The sequence below is a fragment of the Castor canadensis genome, chromosome 11 (assembly GCF_047511655.1).
Source record: "Castor canadensis chromosome 11, mCasCan1.hap1v2, whole genome shotgun sequence".
In the NCBI taxonomy this organism is placed as follows: Eukaryota; Metazoa; Chordata; class Mammalia; order Rodentia; family Castoridae; genus Castor; species Castor canadensis.
In genome coordinates, this window is record NC_133396.1 from 130,012,853 (window position 1) to 130,035,690 (window position 22,838).

General features: G+C 45.1%; 1 protein-coding gene across 1 annotated transcript; it reads right to left on the reverse strand.

Annotated features, from left to right (window-relative positions):
- Positions 1 to 59: 59 nt before the first annotated feature.
- On the reverse strand, positions 60 to 18,875 carry Rnpep (arginyl aminopeptidase). Its single transcript, XM_020161305.2, has 11 exons — positions 18,148 to 18,875; positions 14,341 to 14,481; positions 13,026 to 13,174; positions 9,096 to 9,212; positions 8,273 to 8,508; positions 5,306 to 5,419; positions 4,307 to 4,419; positions 4,023 to 4,131; positions 2,582 to 2,806; positions 1,645 to 1,787; positions 60 to 618 (listed from the first exon to the last, which is right to left on the reverse strand). Exons 1-11 carry the CDS (start codon positions 18,574 to 18,576, stop codon positions 460 to 462), a joined length of 1,935 nt encoding a protein of 644 aa, XP_020016894.2. The 5' UTR covers positions 18,577 to 18,875; the 3' UTR covers positions 60 to 459.
- Between the last annotated feature and the right edge of the window lie 3,963 nt (positions 18,876 to 22,838).

Consider the following 22,838-nt stretch of genomic DNA (forward strand, 5'->3'; position numbering starts at 1 on the left):
CATTCCTCAGGTCTCCCCAGTGACCTTCTCCAAACACACAGAAGAAATCCAAGGCAGAAGAAATTTAATAGTCATTTAATTGCTAACTCCAATTTACCTACTTTTTGTTGAAAAACACTTATTTTTAAAAAAAGGAAAAAAAGAAAAGAAAGAAAAATTCTCTGCCTCTCCCCAGAGACTTGAGTGGGAAGGAGGGAGAGACAGACTATTTTCACCAAGGGAGCAGCCTGCATGGAGGGGAGCTGTGGGAAGAACTTCAGGTCTCAGTTCTCAGTGAGCCAGAAGTTCCCACCACAGCAGAGGCACAAGAGGCAGAGGCACAAGAGGCAGAGGCACCTAAGTCCAGAGAACAGATAATCCTGAGAGGACAGAAACTTAAGGTCACTGCCTGGAGAACTGGAATCTGGGAACAGTTATTCTGAAAGCCACGAAGGCTGACAAGGCAGAGACCAGGAGCCTCTAACTACTCTTGGACTCCAAGATCTGCTGGACGTAGTTGACCACATTGCTGTGAAGCTGGGAGGCAGTGGATGCAAAAGTGTCCTTGGCAAGGGTCTGGGCCACGTCGCTGCCACTCACCATCGCATGGTACAGTGGGAGAGTGTACTTCTGCTTTCCCTGTAAGACACATGGATACGGTCCTCAGTAGCCTGCTCCAGGGTGGAGGGGGAAGGAGGTCCACCCAGCCCTCCTGCCTGTAACAGTGGTCACAGTCAGTTGCCAAAGGGATGTGGGGATCAGAGGTGGAATGAAGAGCGCTGATTCTGGCATCTTCTTCATGGGAACAAACATCAACATGCATCCCAAACCATGGTTAAACATGGTTTTACCATGGTTTACAAACAGGGACATCCACACCCTATAAAACCAGTGGATGGGCTGACATGATGGGATGGTAAACTTTAGGAAAGCTGGAGGTGGTGAGCCACAAAGGTAATGGCAGACATAAAACCCAAGGCTACAGAGGTCCAAGAGCAATCAAGCAAAAGAAAATCCACAAGTCAAGTTTACGTAACTGTAGGGCAGCTACATCACGAATGCCTAAACTCCCAAGGCTTGAAGAAGCAGTTGGAGGGCTCTGGATACCTCCAGCAGACACGTGGCTCCCACTTCACATGGATGAGAGAGGCTGAGCACTGCTCCATATCCAGCCAGCACCTCCTGCTCAGAAGCTGATGATGTTCAGTTTATCTAAGAGCCCTTCCCCAACAGGGCAACTCTCACGGGGTGATGTAGGATCTGGCTGGTGTCTAAGCTGTTCCCAAGTCTCCGAGCTTCTCCAGAGAGGAGCATACAATCTTACCCTTTGCTCATTTGTCGTCCTTTGGCCTCTTGTGTTTTCCCTATGATCAGCCTCCATATTACACATTCCCCTCCTTCCCAGTTTTGGGTTAGCTCTGACCAGCTTTTTCCCTCCGGCCTCACCAGCTGATCTGCAAAAAGCATCCCAAGCCTGCGGCTCCTTTTTTCCCCAGGACAAAGCCTCCAGGACTCATAACAAGGTGATCAGCAGGGCCCTCCAGAAGTCCTTCCTCTGTAGCTCAGACTCGCAAGGCTCTGACACAGCTGTGCCCACAGGACATCTGATTATGGCAGAGTGGTTCACAGCCCACCTGTGGGGGACAGGTAGGTGGGGTCACCCACCTGGCTTTGTAGGAACTCCTTTACTTTCCAGAAATCCTCCTGGTAGTCATTCTTCAGGACAATTTGGCTCCATCGTAGCCGCAACTCAGCATTATAGGCATTTGAAATCTTTGGGTATGTCTCTCCAAGTTTTTTCACATTCCCTGAAAAAGGAAAAATAGTGGGTTGTTAGGTGAAGCCTACAGAAGTCTCATTCTCGAGGACAATGAATGCCTGCCCTCTGGCAGACAGAAGAACTGGGAAGACACTTCAGGAAGGTCCCTGCCACCCACCCACTGTACCATTCATTCTGTCCATTTTACACTCTGGAATGGTAATGTTCTACTATTCCATTTACCTTAATTTCTAAGGCTCTTCCACTAAATGTCCCTTATAATTATTACAGATTTTTGTTCTTTTCTTATGATTCTCCTGTTTTTCCTTCTTGGATTTATGTACCTGTATCCCATAAAATATCCTTCCCCACTTTTTCTCTAACTTAACCTGCTAAATTCACCTGGGCTTTAACTTTTTTTCCCTCCTTGGTGAATATTATTTCTGATTAAGCAGCAATGGCAAAGAGTTTTGGATGACTAGGTTCAAACCCTAGCCCAACCAGCTATGTGACCTACTGGTACCTCAAGTTCATTCTGTACCTAGGGATTAAAACCACAGCACTTCCTTCAACCCAGTAGATACACAGAGCTTACAAAGTGCCTGCAGAACCTGGGGACCTGATGAATGCCAGGCTTTGTTATTTGGTTCCCATGGGACTTACATGTGTAACCTATTTGCTTCTGACAACATGTTACTTGTAAAGTGCCAAGCTCCCTACCACACCTGGCATCACCTAGGGACAAGATCTCAACTTTTCTGAGTTCCCTCTGGCCCTGATATAAAGCTCCCCACACAAAGAGCCTTGACTTAGTACTGGAAGAAATAAGCCACTTTCTCTTACCAGGAGGGAGTGGAGATTTCTGGAGGATTTTATCTAGGAAGTAGATCAGCTGGTAGGTCTTCCAGGTCGAGATGGCCACTGTTTCAATGGCCTGTGTGTCCAGCTCTGTGGCTACCCACAGCTCAGCTAGTTCATCAGCCGGCTTCATAAGCGAGTCCCCAGGGGAGAGATCAGGGAGGTAGGGAGGCCAACCAGGGCTATTCAGCCATCGATCAAACTCAAAACCTGTTAAGTAGGAGAGAAGACACTGTCAGAATTCCTTGCCACATCACCTTGCCCAAGCAACTCCAGGAGACCTCAAGCCCCTGCCTCTCTCCATCCCCAAACTCTTCTCTATCTGTACTTAATGTCATTTTACCACGTAACTACTTTCCCAGTGGGACCCGTTAGGATGACATCTAGTGACTGTCAGAATAAGGTTGAACTGCCCATTTTATGATAAAAGTGGTTTTTGCTCTAATATTAACATAGTGTTATCAGAGCCAAGTTGATAGAGACCTTCCTAGCTGTATTCAAGTCCATGGTCTCTCGATTAACACACCACCACTGTGCTTAAGCACTGGGGCCCCAGGACTGGACTGCCTGGGTTCCCATGCCAGCTCTGCTACTGACTAGCTGGGAGGCCATGGGCACTTCACTTCTCGGTGCCTCAGTTTTATCTGTAAAATGGGGGTGATAGGCCCTACCTAGATGACAGTTGTGAAGATTAAATGAGCAAATAGATATTAAAAGCTTAACATACTGCCTGGTGCATAGTAAGCACTCAGTAATTATTAACTTTCATTAGCTACAGTTTCATGACCTTGATAGACAGGCATTCAACCAAGGAGTAGATGCTACGAAGGCCTGACTGATCCTGGCTGCTAGAGAAGGCTGACTTTACCAAATCCACCAGAGAGTGACTCAGAGTTCACAGGCTGGTGTGGGGTGTGACTGATGGACTGTCTCACCCGTAACAGGACATTCTCTCCTCTCTCTGAGAAAGCAGTACCTCCCATGCTGACATCAAGGTGGCCACTGCAATTTTCCTTTGCTCAAAAGGCACTAGAGGCTCCACCATGACCTTAAGGCAGAGGCTGTGGCCTCTGCTATTGCCCTGAGTTTTAGTTTGGACAGTGGCAGCAACAGGAACTCTCTAGGCAAAGTCAAGGGTCCAGGTGTAAGGAAACCAAAGGGAGACGGCGGAGAGTAAGGAAACAAACCAAGAAAATGAGGCACAGCAGAATCAAGAGAAGTCTTTCTTTCATCAGTGCCAGGGATTGAGCCCAGGGCTTCGTGCATGCCAGGCATGTGCTCTACCACTGAGCCATACCCATAGTCCCAAGTGAAATCATTTCTGTGGAATATATCCTAGTGTCCTGGGCTTGCTCCTTAAAGTGTCACCCACCAAATGACTTTGAGTCAATGTTCTGGAAGCCTGTGGGCCCATGTCTCTGCTTACCTGGAATGGAATCCACTTTCTTTTTTTTCAGCTCAGGAAAATATTCCAAGTAGAATTCCAGAAAGTCTTCAGCTACAATACTTTGGAATTTGAACTCATCCACATAGGCCTGTGAGAAGGGAGGTGCTTTTCAGCCTCTTTGGGCACCCTGGGAGCAGAATTCCCCTTCTTTCTTAGGCCCTCTCTGGCCCCTTACCTCTTGTGCCCCCTGCCTCTACCCTCACTCTCTGGCCCACTGCTTTATCTGCACTCGTCCTTCTCCCGCAACGAAGAGTTGACTATACCTTGAGAAATCTGTCAAACTGATCCTGATCACCCACCAAGTGGGCCAGGTATGAGACAAAGCAGAAACCTTTCTCATAGGGGGTCTCATTGTAGGTATCATCTGGGTCAACACCTGCCAGAGGAGAAAGCAGACACTGAGCACTGTAACCTACCACCTTCATTGCTTTCCAGCTCCAGATTCAGCCCTGGAAGAGACAGCAGCACAGTTGCCCCAGGGATAGCAAGGCCTAGAAAGTTTCCAGATATTTCTTGGCTTCTCACAAAGCACTTCAAAGATCTTGAGAGCCACTAACTATGGAGTTTCTAGAGAAACTGCCACATTTCCTTATTCTTGGGACATGCTTTGCTTAGGTAGGTCCATTGACTCTTAGGACTGAACACTGGGCTTCTTTTTCAGCCTTGTTGGTCATTGCCTTGTATACTCAATCTCCCCTCCCATAAGGTGTTGTTTTTACAACTGTTCTAGAGTAAAACTAATTACCAGTGTACAAGAAGTTCACTTTCACAGTCAGATACATCAAGACACATGAGCCTCAATTCCATAAAAATGTTTTAGATTGGTCATACATGGAATGAAAGAAAAATATTAAACAGTAAAGAGCCCTGAACTGGAAACTGACTAGGCGCATGACCTTGGACAAGTCACTGAACCTGTCTGGTGCTCAGTATGTCCTCTGTAAAACAGACTAACACCCTGCAGAACCCACAGGTCTGACATGATGATAAAAAAGGAATGGAAAAGCACCCTGTAAAATGATATGGACCCATGCAAGTGCAAAAGGACTTCATTAAGAACTGCACACAGCTGGCTAGAACTCTGTCCAGCTGACACGGTTGGGTTCATTCAGCCTAGAGGCCAGGGAATGGCCAGAGAACTCTGACGGCCCCTCCCTTCAAAGGAAGTATTTGAAGTGTGCACCAATCAATATGAGGCTTGGACAAACTTGGGGCTCCAAGCCAATTAAGGGGAAGGGGAAGACTAGAGGAGCCTCCTGGACCTGGTTCAATCTTCACCCGCAGCTTGTTGAGCGGGTTGTCCTCTCCCGTGATGTCCATGTGCTGCCGCAGCAGAGCCCGGCCCGTTGCAGCCTCCAAGCAGGTATAAGCAGCCCCTGGGCCAAAAACAAACCACAAACCCCAAGACTTTGTCACCACAAGTGCACTTTCCTGATAGAAGGCACTGTGCTGCCCCCTTGTGGCATGAGACTCACTACCATTATCTTTCTGGGAGGAGGAGGGCAAACAGCGTCACTGAATGGCTTAGCTGCTAGCTAGCTGTCTCTGGGCTACAAAGAACTTGGATAAAGAGGCTGCAGGTCTCTCTTCCATGAGGACTTGGGGAACCACACCTTCTCCCTGCAATTCCCTTTCCCTGTTAATTTTTTAGGTAACAATGTGGTCTCCTATGAAACCTTGAAATTATTTTTCATCTGGGGTTGTCAGAGTGGCTCAAGGAGTAGAGCACCTGCCTAGCAAATGTGAGGCCCTGAGTTGAAACTCCAGTACCACCAAAAAAACAAAACAAAACAAATCCACATATTTTGGGCTGGGGTAGTAGCTCAAGTGATAGAACAACTGCCTAGCAAGTATAAGACCCTAAATTCAAACACTAGTACTGCAAATAAAAAAAAAAAAAATTTTTTTCCATCCAGCTGTTGGTGTCAAACAAATTGTCACCTTCAAAAATGTTAAAGGTCTCTAAGTCTCCTGCTGGCTTTAATAACTGAGGGAACAGTGGAGGGGAAGAGGACTGGTTTTTTTGGCTTAGTTTGGTTTTTTTTTTTTTTGTGGTACTGGGGACTGAACCCAGAGCCTCATACAACCTCTTAAACCAAGCTCCTAGTTGGGGACCAGGTTTTAAAAACAGCTAGCTCAGCCACTTACTAGATGTTCTGACTGAGTCTCTCTCAGTCTGTTTCTTCATCTGTATAATGGGAGAACATCATTTATTTCAGGATCCTTAGCTGATTAAGATATTCGCAAACAGGTTCTTACTGTATATACTATGAATGAAAGTAAAAATTTGTACAAACTTTCTGGGAGGTAAGGGACAATGGATACTAAAAGGCCTTGAAAGCTGGGCGCCAGTGCTCATGTCTGTAATCCTGGCTACTTGGAAGGCTGAGATTGGAAGGGTGGTGGTTTGAGGCCAGCCTGGGCAAATGGTTCATGAGATCCTATCTCCAAAATCACCATAGCAAAATGGACTGGAGGTGTGGTTCAAGTGGTCGAGTCCCTGCTTTGCAAGTGTGAAGCCCTGAGTTCATACTCGAGTCCCACTTTAAAAAAAAAAAAAAAAAAATCCTTTAATGGACAATTGGAAAGAGCCTCTCTATCAACTGTAGACTGACTAAATAAATCATGAAATGCCCAGTCTATGCAGAGATAAAAGAAAAAACTGTTTTTCTTTTTCTTTTGCAATGCTAGGTATGGAACCCAGTACTTTGCATGTACTAGACAAACACTCTACTACTGAACTATGTTCCCAGGTGGAAGATAATTTAATGACTTAGGAAAAATGATGGACTTTATTAAACTTAATAAAAAAGTTCTAAAACTCTTTCAAACTTTATTAAGCTAATAAAAGACACTTATAAAAGCATGCATGGTTAGATCATTCATACACACAGAAAACTGAAAGGATATACATTGGCTGGGTGCTAGTGGCTCATACTTGTAATCCTAGCTACTCAGGAGGCAGAGACCAGGAAGCTATCCCAGAGGAAAAAGCAAGACACTATCTAAAAAATACCCAACACAAAAAAAGGGCTGGCAGAGTAACAGTAAAGTCCCTGCCTAGCAAGCATGAGGCCCTGAGTTCAAACCCCAGTACCACTGAAAAAAAAGAAAGGATACACATTGATTATCCCTGACTACTGAGATTATGGATAAAATTTCTCTTCCTTTTTGTGCTTTTCCCGATATGTCAAATAGATTTTGATCAAAGAAAATAATAATGATAATAAATATTACTTTTATTTTTGAGGTAGGGTCTTGCTAAATAAAATCTTTTGCTCCGTCTGGCCTCAAAACTCACCATCTTCCTATCTCCACCTTCCAAATAGCTGGGATTATAAACATGCATTTTAAAGTGTAATTTTAAAATGTTACACTTTTTAAAGCATGTGATACATAATGGCCTCTCATTAATAAGAGAGTGTAAAGTTTTTTTTAAAGCACACCTGGGCTCAATTAGAGTTCTTCTCTCATCTGTTAACTGGCTTGGGCACTCTTTGAGTTGTAGTGAACTCATACCAAATGGAATTAATAATATGTTTCATAGGACTATTCTTTAATTGTTAAATGATGTACTTTTATAAGGTACCTATGACAAAGTCAGAGCAGGGATGCTCAGTAAAAGATAATGACAACCAGTTTTCTTTGAGATAGGATCTTGCTGTATAACCCAAGCTGACCCCAAATTCACGATCCTCCTTCCTCCACCTCACAAGTGCTGGGACTATAGGGGTACACCAATATACTCATCAATGATAATATTCTTATGATGATTCATTCATAAACTAACCACTCACCTGATAAACAACCTGGGCATGTACCCCAGGATTATGTCTGGCTCAGGGAGAAGCAATGTGTGTTACCTCAGCTTAGATGAGGGGCACTGTCACTATGAGTTCACAATCTACTCACTCAACATAAGCTAGAGCCAGAACTGATTTTACTAGCATGTAGTGGAGTAAAAGCGATTTATTTAAACCAGGGCTTATGACGGGCTGGAGACAGGGCTTGAGTGGTGCAGCGCCTGCCTAACATGTTCAAGGCCCTGAGTGCAAACCCAGTACTACAAAAAAAAAAAGCCCAAACGAACAATGCTTTAACCCTCTATGGCCATTTGCCTGAGATTCTGCACAGCTACTTCCTCCCTTCACACACACCTGTAGCCTGAATCCCCAGAGGAGGACACTGGCTAAAGAATGGAGCAAGGTGCCAGGAGGACATCACCTTACCGAAGAGGACGGTGGAGATCCTTCTCTGAGCATACATGGTGAAGCCCTCATTGAGCCAGAACTCCCCCCAGTTGGCATTCGTGACCAGGTTCCCAAACCAACTGTGGGAGATCTCGTGGATGATGACATCAGCCAAGGAGCGGTCCCCTGCTAGCAGGCAGGGGGTGACGAAGGTCAGACAAGGGTTCTCCATTCCTCCAAATGGAAAGGAAGGGGGCATGAAGAGCAAGTCATACCTGCAGAGAAACCGGGGTCACAAGAGGTCCTGGCTCCCCAGAGCAAAGCTAACTTCCCCCAAGTGGCCTTCCCATCCTCCTTTAAGCCCTCAGCCATGGCCACTATGCAGGCAGAGTATAATCCTGGGCCCAGGGCTGAAGATGCAGCTCAGCCCCTTGGTCCTGCCCAGGCAGCTCTCCTACCTTGGGGCCTCCCTCACCCAGGTAGTGTTTGCTGTAAGGCAGCTCAGGGCCTCTGTCTCTCTCCTCCAAGCATGGCCTCAGCTCTAGCACACTTAGCTCAATGGAGGCCAACTTGGGACCATAAAGACCAGCCCTGCATCAAGAAGCCAAAAGTCTGAAGATGTGGAAGGACAAAAGGGAGTGGGAGATAACTTCTGACAAGGAGGAAAGGCAAGTCAACAAAGGCCCACTTCTAACTTGGCAGCAACCATGAGGAACCTGGCTCATCCCTTCCTCCTCTCCTTTGCTTCTGGGATCAGAGAAAATTTGCTTTGCGAGACAGAAGGAAGAGAAGCAGTGCCATAAGGGAGAGTGGAAAGCAAGGACTCGGTTTAACAATCACTTCTGTCAGCGTGATACCACACCTTCCCCACACATATGGTCCAAAAAGCCTCTCTCCTGTTGCCAGGAATTCTTCTATCACCCCGTCGTACTCCTTTTTGGCGGCTTCAATCAAGCAGGGCTCTGCCCACACCCGGCTCCTGAAAAAAGGCAGAGGGGCATTTACAGATCACCACAGTGACCCAAGTCCAAAAACACCTGCAGAAAACCGGCTTTGGTCTCATATTTGAGCCAAATGAATGTGACAATGTGGCTAGCCACTGAGGAAGGAGATGCAAGGTCAGATCACCTGCACAGACCCAAGGCTGCTCACCACACCTGGGTATAAGGACCCAAGACAGCCTCTGGGAGGTGGCAACGCCTCCTCTAAGCAACAGCATCTAAACCAACAGTGCTGGAAGACTGTGATCTTGAATAAGTTACTTAACCTCTTTGAGCCTCAGTTCCTTTATCTGTTACATGAGTGATTAAGTAAGACAACATACAAAGGCCTCATACAGTGACATACAGAAATGTTAGTTTCCTTCTTTCCATTTACAGAATGGATGAATTAAGAATTCTGATAGAATCTTTGGAGTTGAAAAGAGCCTTAAGAAGCTGGAGATGTAGCTCAGGGTTACAGCATTTGTTTGCCTGTGCATATACAAAGGCCCTGGGTTCTATCCCCAGCATGGGGGTGGTGGGAGATGGACAAACTGAATGTGGTGGTTCATGTCTATAATCCCAGCACTGAGAGGCACAAATATGAGGATCATAAGTTCAAGGTGAGCCTGGGCTACATAGTGAGAACCTATCTGAAAAACCAAAAGGGGAGGAAAAAAAAAAAAGAACATTAAGAGACAAACCTATTAAGCTGGGTGCATGCCTGTAATCTCAACACTTGGGAGTATGAGGCAGAGCCTGGACTTGAACCCCCAACTCAAAAAAACAAAACAAAACAAAAACAAATATCCGAATAAGGTGACTCATGACTGTAATCACAGTTACTTGGGAGGCAGAGATTGGGAACATGGAGGTTCAAGGTCAGCCTGGGCAAAAAGTTAGCAAGACCCCATCTCAATGAACAAGCCAGGCATCGTAGTGCACAGCTATAATTTTAGCTACACAGGAGGCAGAGGTAGGAGGATCATGGTCTGAGGGAAGTCTTATGCAAAAAGCAGAAGATCCTCTCTACAAAATAACCCAAGGCAAAAAGGGGTGGGGATGTGGCTCAAGTGGTACAGTTTTTACCTAACAAGTGTAGGTCCTGAGTTCAAACCCGATAGCACCAAAATAAACAAATAAATGTCAATAGAAAACTGCTAGTTGTCTTATTAGGTACAATAACGGTATTGTCTTTATTCTTTTTTTTTTGTGATACTGGAATTTGCACTCAGGAACTTGTGCTTGCTAGGCAAGTGCTCTACCAGTTGAGCCATGTCCACAGTCTTTTTTTTTTTTAAATTCTTCACAATAAAGGAGACCACCTTCATGTGAATTTTTATTTAATTTTTTGGCAGTACTGGGGTTTGAACTCAGGGCCTCACACTTGCTAAGCCGGCACTTTATTACTTGAGCCACTCTGCCAGCCCAAAGTACTTTGGGCTTCTTCAGTCTGACCCATGTGAATTTTTATTTATTTCATTAATTCATTCGTTCGTTTATTTTTAAAGGGAGACCATCTTTATTCTTCAAAGAGGCACTCTGATTTACTTTTTTTTCTGTGTGGGACTGGGGTTTGAGCAAAAGCAGGCAGTCTATCTCAGTCCATTTTTTTTGCTCTGGTTATTTTGGAGATGGGGGGGGCGTGTCTCATGAACTATTTGCCCTGGCTGGCCTCAAGTCAAGATTCTTCTGATCGCAACCTCTCAAGTAGCTAGGATTACAGGCGTAAGCCACTGATACCTGGCTCATTTATTTACTTTTACAAGATCTCAAACAAAAATAAATCTGCACATAAGTAAAACTACTATGACAAAGTGGGTGGATATACAGGTGTTCAATGGACCTTTCAATTTTGTGCACATTTGAAAATTTCATAATAAAAAGTTAGAGAATCAAAAACAAAGCTCCAAGAAGCCCAACCCAACAGAAAGCCAAGGCTGAGAGGCTAAGGACTCGCCAAGGCACTTCGTCCGCTCCACGGACGAGCTGACCTCAGAACTCAGGGCTCCTGGAGCCAAGGCTGGTGATCTGCCTGCATAGCCCTTTTGACCAGAGCCGTGGTTTGTTCATCTACAAATGGACACCGTATCACTCACTGAGTCTGGGTGATGTTTAGAAGAGGTCATACGCACAAGAGCCTACCGAGCTACATCTACAGCCCGCTTCTACCCAGGGTCCTCCTCCTGTGTGCCAGGCCTGGGCCAGGCAACACATTTTGCCAGAAGATGCTTCCTTTAACATGCCCCACGTGACCCGAAGATGTGATCCAAGATGCAAGGACTAACGGGGGAAGGAGTAAGTCACTATCACCAGTTTGACATACTGTTGTCATTTCCTTACAGAGGGATCAAGGGAACCATTGTCACTCAGTATGGTTAGAATCTGCTCTTGTTCTCCTACTGCCCTTGGACATGCCACACTCACTAACAGAATCTTAGTGAGGATGAACACATTCTCAAAACCACAATCCTTCACATCTATTTCCCTATCTATTGCAAAGATGACAGGTTCTCTATGGCTCTGCCTATTAGGACAAGATAACACCTTGTTTTGAATGTGCGTGCTAGAAGCAGATACCCAAGTAATCCCACTATTATTCCACCTGACACCCAGGAACTAAGATTTGTGACACCAGCAGAGCTTCGGAGGCCAATTGTGAAGTGTGAGGTACATAACACCTTATGGAAGACACCTCCACTTCCAGGAACTGAGATAAATAAGGAAAAGTAACACAGCCAGGAAAAGGGCCTCTGGCTCACAGCAGGATTAAGCTGTACTGGTGGATAATGTGACAGCCAGAAAAACATACATTCCCAAATTTCTTGTTTTTTTGAGACAGGGTCTCACTATGTACCCCAGGCTAGCCTGGAACTCAGGATCCTCCTGCCTCAGCCTCCTGAGTGCTGGGATTACAGGCATGTATCACCGTGCCTGGCTCTTGGTCAAATTTCTTAACTCGCACAATTTTTTTTCTGTTTCCACTAACACCATCCAATTCGTGGGTGAATCATGTCACCATAATTTTAGGTTAATGCACTTGCAGCAGACAGAAAGGAGAGTACTCTTCTCTCTCTACAGTGAAATAATGAGATCAAAGGTATTATATTTACTGGAATTAAGTGCCAGTGAAAAATGGGAAGATTTGGGCTGGGCAAGGTGGCTCAAGCCTATAATCCTAGTTACTTGGGAGGTGAAGATCAGGAGGATCTGCATTCGTGGCCAGCCTGAGCAGAAAGTTTGTGAGTCCCCCATCTCAACCAATAGCTGGACACAGTGGCACACGCTTGTCATCACAGCTACACAGGAAAGCACAAATAGGAGGATCTTGGTCCAAGCATAAAGGAAGATCCTATTTAAAATATAACCAACACAAGGGCTGGTAGACTGGCTCAAGTGCTAGGGCACACAACTAGCAAGCTTAAGGCCCTGAGCTCAAACCCCAGTACCACCAAAAACCAAATATAATTGCAACAAGAGCATTTAGAACTTGAAGATAGTATGAAGATCAATTTTCTAAGGCTGCCACCTAAGCTCCACCACCACTCCGCAAGGTGGCTCAGGTCAGCAGCTACTGCTATGCCAGCAGGACTGGTGATCCAGATAGCTGAATTGGAACTGGAGGGAGGGCAAGGAAGGGAAAAGATGAGCCCCTCCACCATCTATACTCATACTGCATGCTTCTCCCTGCAGAAGGGCTCCGGATGTCAGCCAAAGGGTCCTGCACTGTCCTAGATATACCTCATCAGGTCTCCTGCTCAGATGCCTCCTTGCCTCTGGGATTAATCTTGCCTCGGGTCTTTGTTTTTTACCTGGGTCCAACCTCAGCCGAAACCAGATCTCCAATGGCCAAAGCTATCAGATAGGAAGGGACGGGCTGGCGCATCTCAAAGAAGAATTTATTTGGACCTCTCTTCTCCCAGGTGGTTGCACTCATCACAGCTGTGAAGCCATCTGGGACCTGGCAACAGAGAAAGTATAGGAAATTTTATCTGGACTCTAGTTTGAAGACCAGCAACCTGCATGGCAAAAATAATGACCCAGCATACATCCTGAAGAACACAAAAGATTCAAAAGACTAAACCTTAGCTAAACTAATGGGATTTAGAAGGCTATTTAAATTTCTGTAGATTGGGCTAGAAGATGTGGCTCAAGAGATAAAGCATCCTGAGTTCAAACTCCAGTACTGCCAAAAAAAAAAAAAAAAATTCTGTAGATGGAAGAATTGAAAAGAAAAAGAATCTTTCAGAGGTACCACTGGTTAGAGATAACTTACCAACTCAAATGTGAGCTGATTAATCTGAAATTATTATTGTTGTTTTGGTTTTTGGAGACAGGCTCTTACTAGGTAGCCCAGGCTAGCCCTGAACTCACAATCCTTGCCTCAGCCTACTGAGTGCTGGAATTACAGGTGTGCACCACCATGCCCAGTTTGAATATATATATATATTTTGGTGGCACCAAACTTTGATCTCAGGGCCTCTCGCTTGCTAGGCAGGCACTCTACCACTTCAGCCACCCCTTTAGCCCTTTTTTGCTCTATTTTTCAGGTAGGGCCATGATCATGGATTTTTTTTGTCTGGGGTCAGCCTCTGACCATAATCTTGCTACCATGTAGCTAGATTATAGATTGTGCCTGTACAATGGGTTTATTGATTGATATTGAGAAGGTTTTTTTTTTTTTTTTTTTTGGGTGGTATTGGGGTTTGAACTCAGGGCTTTGACTTGTTAGGCAGGTGCTCTGCCACTTGAGCCACAGTCCAGTCTGGGCTTACTGACTGAGATGGATTCTTGCTAAATTTGCCTAGGCTGACGAACTGAGAGCCTCCAATCTCTGCCTCCCAGGTAGTTGGGACTGCAGGAGTGAGCTTTTTGGTGGGACTAGGGTTTGAATTCAGGCCTTTATACGTGCAAAGCAGGCACTCTACCACTTGAGATACACCTCCAGTCCATTTTGCTCTGGTTGTTATTTTTGGAGATGGAATCTCTCAAATCATTTCCTCTGCTGGCCTTGAACCCGGACCTCCCAACCTCAGCCTCCTAAGTAGCTATATAGGCATGAGCCACAGGTGCCTGGTTTGAAATTCTATTCATAATCCTAAAGGTACCTAACCTTAGTCTCCTTACCTCAATAAGAGCTGAATATTTGCATTTCACTGCTGGAGTGTCGAAACAAGGGAAGAAGGCCCGGTTTAGGACAGCCTGACCCTGGGTATAGACAAAGGGCTTCTTCTTTCCTGCTGTCTGTTCTGGAGCCAACCAGCAAACCTAAAAGAACAGAAGAATTTGGAACTGGCATGTCTCACATGAACTCAGTTCCACCAAAGAAAGGAACTGGCTGGTAGGGGAAAAATTCAGGTATCCTTAAAATCTTTCTGCTAGCAAGTTTGGCTCTGAGCAGAGAGTATTTTCCTATGTGAATTTAATCCGGCCTGGACTCCATGCCATGTATGAAGTCTCCTGCACAAGGCAGAGCCACCTCAAAAGGCCCATTTCCCATCATGTCCCATGGGCCATCTCAGGAGCCCCACACTTGGTTTCTGTCATTCTGTCCTCTTCCTGTGTCCTTCTCACTGTAGAAATTTCTCATCAAACACAAGCAATGAAACAACACATTTAGACTTGTGATAAGACACAGAAAAGCAGAACTGTCAAGGATAATATCATTCCTAAAATTTACCTTTTCATTTTACAGATACTGGCTATGATTCATTTTTCTTTCTCTCTTTTATGTTTGAGATGGGGGTCTCTTCCTATGTTGTCCAGACTGGGCTTAAACTCCTAGGCTCAAATGATTCTCCCACCTCAGCTTTCCAAGTGCCAGGACTACAGGTGTACACCACAGTGTCTGTGGGCTTTATGAGTCTTAATTTTTTTTTGTCTATTAGCCCTTGAACTGAGAGCAAATCCAAATGCTTATAACAAACTTCATTTTTCCCCATAGCAAAAGGAGGTCCCGTACAACACAGATGTAACTGGGAAGGGAGGGACAGCAACACCTAATATCATTTAGAATTCAGAAACGGATTCGGCTGTTCCAGGAAGGTTTCATAGGTGAAGCAGAACTTTCTGGTTAAGTCTTCAAAGGCAAGCATGAGTCAGATGGTTAGAAAGGAAAGGAGAAGCCATTCTCGAGATAAGCAATAGAAGGTGTAAAGGCATAAGTGGATGCCAGTTCTGGGAATTCACTGTGGACTTTGAATAGAGTGGTGGCAGGCAGGCCTGGCCAGGTATAAGGAAAGGATGTGAACACAGAGGCATTCAAGACTTGTTTTAAAGAAGCAAAGGAAGTCACATTGGATGCTGGGCTTTTCTTCCCTTGAGTTTTTGTCTGTGAGTGTGAAAATTTCAGTTAGTCTTCTAACAGAAGCAGGGAAATAACATCACAGTAGAAAAGCCACACTGCTATAGCCAGGTCATTGAGGTCAACACCAACAGTCAAAAATCATGTTGATAACTGCTACCATCTTAATACCATATTTTTACATGCACTTTCCCATGTTTTACCTCTTTTTTTCTTATTTATATGCCTGGGCATGTAACTACAGTAAATGGATGTGGTTGTATGGGCAACCTGGCCTTGTGACTCACTTTAGTGGAAATGTACCTAATTCTTAACCATGAACTTGGAGCTGGCTTATTGTGTGCATGTATGTGAATTTCTTCACACGTGATGTTGAGTGTTCTTTTACCTGCAAACTATTTTATAAATAGCTCCTTAAAAAAAAAAAAAGTTGATACAGGCAGCCTCAACATGACAGGATGAAAACAGCACCTTACCTCTGTGAGTTTCAGCTCCAAAACTGGTAATTCCAGTCTCATCATGAGAAAACCATCAGACACATTTCAAAAGAGGGGTACCCTACAACATACCTGCCCATCACTTCTCCAAACTGCCAAGGTCATAAAAAACAAGGAAAGCTTGAGAAACTGTCACAGTCCCAAGTGAAACCTAAGGATACACACCAGCTAAGCATAATGTGGTGTTCTGAATGGGATCCAGAGACAGAAAATAGTATTAAGTAAAAACTAAGGAAATGTGCAAAACCTATGGACTGTGGTTAAAATAAGATACCAGCATCGGCTCATGAATTTTAAGAGACGAATCATACTAATGCAAAATGCTAACAGGGGAAACTGGAGGGCGTATATGGAGTTCCGTGCTATCTGCTCGATTTCTCTGTTAATCTGTTTTTTAAGAACGGTCTATTAATTTAAAAAATGAGTTGTCAATAAGAGGTAACACTCCTAAGAGTGCTCACTCTTAGTACACTATTAGGTACTTATAATAAAGACTCAATTTTGTCAAGCACCTAAACAAGTGCCTGGCATGACTTAATAAATATTGCCTGTCATCCACTCCACCAATATTCCTGATTCATTATCTTTGCTTGAAGCTTTTTACAGGGTCTTCCTATGTAGCCCAGTATGGCCTTGAATGTGTGATCCTCCAGAATGCTGAGATTACAGCAGTGTACCACTACACTCAGCTTTGCTTTTCTTCTCTCTCTCTCTAATGATGTGAAGAAAATGGAATGAATAAGAACCTGGCAGTACATGCACCATAGAAAGTCTGAAGTCAGAGGCTGGGGGCATACCTCAAGTAGTAGAATGCTCACCTGGCAAGCACAAGGTCCTGAGTTCAAACCCCAGTACAGCCAAAAAATAAATAAAAAGGAATGGTAACAAAGAGGGGAAGGAATACATGCATGCCATTAACAAAGACCTTCACAATGAAAGAACAATACAAAGTAAAGACCCCTGCCACTGGATCTTGAATGAAAGCTACTCAACTCTGCCATTTAATTTGAGATGCCACTTTTAGTAGACAAATTCAGGGAAGGTTTAATTTTTCCATTCACTCCATTTAATTTCTAGTTCCTGACAAAAAGCAGGAACTAAGAAATAGCACAGTCATTTACAGACGTTAGGCTTCCCTCAAGGGCTCTGCCAGTCTTTGCCTTTGAGGCTAGTTTGGACCATGCGCTTTGGACTTTGGTTTTCCAAACAAGTTCTGTCAAAGACAGAAGTATTCTTCGAGCCAGTTCTAAGAGCAAAGGGGAGCTGCCAGCCAGATAAACAAGATTCAATTGCCAGCAAGCACTTTTGAGATACTTGTCATCCACCCTACCTGAGAAAAACTGGTAGCCACAGCTGAAGACCTCTTCATGGACTGACTGTCACAGATGAAGGTCACATAATGTCCCATCCTCTTATTTCCAAAAACTTACAATTTAAGAGTCAACCAACATTGAGAGAACCCACACCTCCCTCTTAACTTGGGGACCCTGGTGTCCCACTCCTGGGCTGTGAGCGGCTCCAGCCACCTGAGCTGGATTAGGTACAACACTGACTCAGAGTCAGGTTGCGAGAACACCCTAATTCCAGGTCTCACTTTTACTCAAATCTTTTGTTAGTCAAATCCAGGACTTCATAGGAGGAAACAAAAACAATGATCTAGGCTTCAGATTTGTTTTAGCTTGTGGACCTAGAAGGGCACACAGACTAAAGGGCTGAGTCAGCATCCGGCTAATTAGCTAGCACGGTGCAGGGTGCCAGAAAGCAGAAGGAATGTCGCTGATAATCAGGGACGCAAGGTCCGCAAGTCCTGGGACAGCATGAAGTCGGGTGTATGGACGGTCCTCTGAACAGAGTGAGTGCGGTGAGAGGAAACGCGGGGTGGTCTGGCCAAGCCCCAAGCGGCCCGGGAGAGCGGGAAGGACGGAGCTCAGGTGGCCGGAGCGCTCGGAGCCCAGGCGCAGCCCGGGGTTACGAGGGACGCGCGGGGCAGGTCGAGGCGTGCACAAGGGGAGCAGGTGGGCACTCCAGGGCTTCCTTCTTCCCGCTCTGGGGGAGGGGGGACAGGCGGAAGGGCGAGCAGGAAGCGCTGAGCGAGGCCTGCGGCCAGGGCTGGGCACAGGGACGCGCACTCACCCCGGGTCCCTCCCCGACGCGATAGCTGAGCACCAGCTGGAAGCGCTCCGAGGCCAGGCAGGGCTGCGGGAAGGCCACGTACAGAGCCTGGCCGTAGTGCGAGAAGGGCCGCGTGTGGAAGGGCACGGACTCCGCCGGCAACTCCTCCGAGCCGGGCCGCTCCCGTCGCAGGGTCACCGCCGTCACCTCGAGGCACGGGTGCGAGTCGAGCTGCAGCTCGGTGGCGCCTTCGGGCCGCAGGGAGCGTAGTTCCAGGACCGCCGTGCCGCTCAGCCCCCGGCTGCCCGGCCCCGGCCCCGGCGGTCCGAACTCGACCCGCAAGTCCAAGTGCAAGTGCAGTATCTCGAAGGCCCGGAACGTGGAGGCCGAGGCCACGTCCACCGCCTGTTCCGAGTGCAGCGGCCGTCGGGATGCACCGCCGCCCGCCATGGCCCAGCTGCGCCGTTGCTCACCCGCTGGGAAAACCGGCTGGGGCCGCCGGGCCCGCGGGGAGGCCACGCCCCTCGACGACGCGCCATTGGAGGCCACGCCCCTGCGCGGGCCACGCCCCTCTCCGAAAACTCTGGGACGGACCACGCCCTTTCCCTCGAGCGCTACAGCTCCACTCCGCCAGCATCGCACAGGTAACTCGGCAGTTTGGACGAAGAGGACAACTTTGCCCAAATTGACCCTGAAGTGTCCCTGTGGGACACCCTTCCAGATTCCTCCCCTTCCACGCCCGCAGTCGCGTGTGGATCAAAGATCTTAACGTACGACCTGAAACATTGAAAAGTACCTCTGTAAAAAATAGGAAGATAGAATTATTTTCTGAATAGGACTCCAATTGTCTAGCACATAAGAGCAAGAATTGACAATGGGACTGCACAAAGTTAAAAGTTTCTACACATCAAAAGAATCAGGAGACAACCCACAGAATGGGGGAAAATCTTCGCCAGCTACCCAACAGATAAGGGATTAATATCCAGAATATACTAAGAGCTTAAAACACTAAACAGCAAAAGAACAAATAATTCAATTAATAAATGGGCAAATGAATAGACAGTTCTCAAAAGAACAAACAGATATGGCTATGAACAGATGTTTGACATTCTTAGCCACAAAGGAAAAGCAAATCAAAACTACCATGAGTTCCTATCTCACCCCAATCTTGGTTATCATCAAGAAAACAAGGACTGGTGGAGTGGCTCAAGCGGTAAGAGTGCCTGCCTAGAAAGCCTGAGGCCCTGAGTTCAAACTCTAGTACTGCCAAAAAAAACCCCAAAACCCTGCTACAACTCAGTAGTTACCAGACAACCCAAGCCAAGTGCCAGTGACTCACGCCTGTAATCCTACCTACTCAGGAGGCAGAGATTAGGAGAACTGAGGTTCGAAGTCAGCCATAGGCAAATAGTTTGGGAGAACCTATCTCGGAAATACCCAACACAAAAAAAGTTGGAGGAGTGGCTCAAGTGGTACAGCCTAGTTAAGTGCAAGGCCCTAAATACAAGCCCCAGTACACACACACACACACACACACACAAAGCAGGTGAAAATGTATATGGGGGGGAGGCTCTTATCTTACACATGGTGGGAATATAAATTAGTGCAGCCACTATGGAAATCAGTATGGAGAAAAATTTAGTTTTTCTCAAAAAACTAAAAATATGTACAATTTTTTTTTGGCAGTACTAAGGCTTGAACACAGGGCCTCCCATTTGCTAAGCTTATCTAGGAAGGTGCTCTACCACCTGAGCCACCCCTCCAAAAACCTAAAAAAAGACTTACCGTATAACCCCACCATACCACTCTTAGGCATATATTCAAAGGAGTATAAATCAATATACAAGAGAGATACTGCATAGCCATGTTTATTGTGGCTCTCTTCACAATACCAAATGCAGAAACAGCAAGGTGCCCAACAACCAATGAATGATAAAGAAAATATGGTATGTATACACCATGGAATATTACTCAGCCATAAAGAAAAATTAAGCCATTTTCAGGAAAATGGATGAAACTGGAGGTCATTATGCTGAAATAAGCCAAGCTCAAAAGGTCAAATGTCACTTGTTCTCTCTCATTTGTGGAACCTAAATTAAAACAATGATGATGATAATGGGACATGAATGTACTTGGGAGGTTGTCTGGGTAATAAGGGGCAGGGAAAAGAAAAGGATACTGAGGGGTGAAAGAAGATGGAAGTACACTACATACACACACACACACACACACATAGAGAGAGAGAGAGAGAGAGACAGCATAATGAAATCCACAGAGGGTTATCACAATGAAATTCTCTCACATTATCAATGTATGATAATTCAAAAATAAAGTTAAAAATTTAAAAAAAGAGAGACAAAAGACAAAGAGAGGCCACATGAAGGCAAAGCAGACTCAAGGGATGCAGCCAAAGCAAGGAAGGCTGAGAGCCCCCAGGATCTGGAGAGGTGGGAGGACCCTCCCCAGGGACATCTTGACCTCCAGAACTGAGAGAAAAATTTCTGCTTTTTCAACCCCCCCTCCAAAAAAAATACTGAGGGGGAAAAAAACTGTCAACTTATAACTGTAATTAAATAAGGACAAACAGATGTCTTGCTTTTCTGTTTCATTTGTTGAGACAATGTCTGTGTAGCCTAGGCTGGCCTCAAACTATCCTCCTGTCTCCCCCACCCAAGTACTGAGATTACAGATGTGTGCCACCATACCCAGCTAAAGTAATTATGTAACAAAAACTGACAGTATTTACCATCAGTAGGTCCCACTAAGGAAATTTTAAAGGAATTTCCTCAAGAAAGAAAATTATCTCAGAAAAGTGAGATACGAAAAAGGAATGGTGGCAAGAAAAGAGGATGAATTTTAACTAACATTATATGAAACAATAGCAGAAATATAATGTTTGCATGAGGGAGTCATGGTAAAACTAAGAGTAGACTAAGAGCCCATAACCAAAGAGGGGTGACTAAAATTAAGGTATTCTAAGCTTCTTGTACTGTTAGGTGGAGTAGACTGAGAGATAAATGTATCTGGTTTTTTTTGGTTGGGGATTGAAACCAGGGCCTTCCTTGTGCATGCCAGCCCTGTGCTATAACACTGAATGTGAGATTTTTTTGTGTGCATATTAATATTTTAAAGGAAACAAGTTAAATGACAAGAATTGAATATATAACTCACAAAGCAATAAATGGGGAAAATGCGTAGTTAAAAAGTAACAACCAACAACCCAAATTTGGGGAAAAAAAAAAAGAGCAGGACAGGATAGCAGTTAGCACAGGCTGGGGGAGCAGGAGTCGGGTATGGGTGAGGATCACAACTACTAGTCAGGGTTCTAGCTCATATATTGGAGTATGATGCACTTAATAATATAGTCTCAAAATGTACGAAACAAAAATTAACAGAATTATGAGGGAGACTGGACAAATCCACCAACAAAGTGAGAGCCTTTACGCACCTCCTCTCAGTAATCAACAGAGCAGACTCAAGTTACTACACACAAAAGGTCTATGCAAAGCATCCCAATTTTGACCTAATTGACACACACAAAAATTTGCACCTAACAACTAGAGAAAACACACTAATTTCAAAAAATACTTAGGACAGTTAAGTGAACTAATCAGAGGCTGTGAACAAACCTTGATCAACAGCAGACAGAATATTCCTCTAACCACAACGCACTTACATTAGGAAACAATGCTGGCAGCCAATTCTCCAGGGATCACCTCTGCACATTTTGGGAAAGGAGGCACTGCCTGCCGGCCCTCTGTTTTGGACTACCTTTTCAAGAACGTTTGTACAGATCGTCTCCAATTTATGACAGGGTGACTTAACATGTTCCATTTTTTTCTTTCTTTTTCAGTGCTGGGTATGGAACCCAGGACCTCACACATGATAAAGAGTACCAACACAGGCACATTGTTTCCTCTTTTCTTTTTTTTTGAGACAGGGTCTCTCTATGTAGTCTAGGTTGGCCTCAAACTCTATACTCTTGCCTCAGCCTTTGAGTGCTGGGATTACAGGCATGAGCCCGCATATCTGGCCAGATTGTTTTAACATATGAATTTTGGGAGGATATATCAGAACACAGCAATGGGAAATTTCAGCAGAGATGAAAACTGTAAAAAAAAAAAAAAAAGAAAATTCCAGAAATGAAAAATAGTGTGAGATGAAAAATGCCTTAAAAAAGCTCATCAGTAGACTAGACACAGCCAAAGGAGGGAATCAAACATCAATGGCAGCCCAGCACAGTACCTCATGCCTGTAACCCTACTTACTTGAAGGCTGAGATCAAAATTGCAGTTTGAGGCCAGCCTGGGCATGTTCAAAATAAACAAGAGCAAAACAGACTGGAAGTGTGGCTCAAGCAGTAGAGTACCTGTTTGGTAAGAGCTGAGCCCTATGTTCAAACCCCAGCCCCACTGAAAGAGAAAGAGAGAGAGGTGTAAGGTGTGTGTGTGTGTCAGAGGGAGATAGCAATTGCCTAACTTAAATACAAGGAGAAAAAAAAGAGGGGGAGACAGAACAGGATATCCAAGATCTCAAAATCTGCTGGCCAATATCAAATAGATATGCCTAACCATGTAACTATAATTGCAATCCCAGGACGAGAGACGAGAGGGGAGAAACACATGAGACATGAACTTAAAAATGGAAAAATAGCCAGGAGTTTTCCAAAATTAATGCAGGCATAAAACTACAAAGAAGTTTAGAGACCACCA

Coding starts and splice junctions, on each gene's coding strand:
- Rnpep (XM_020161305.2), bottom strand. CDS start 18,576: ATGGCGGGCGGCGGTGCATCCCGACGGCCGCTGCACTCGGAACAGGCG. Junction 8,509..9,095: donor GGACCATATGTGTGGGGAAG/GTGTGGTATCAC, acceptor GTTTCTCTGCAG/GTATGACTTGCTCTTCATGC. Junction 1,788..2,581: donor GAAATCTCCACTCCCTCCTG/GTAAGAGAAAGT, acceptor TTCCTTTTTCAG/GGAATGTGAAAAAACTTGGA.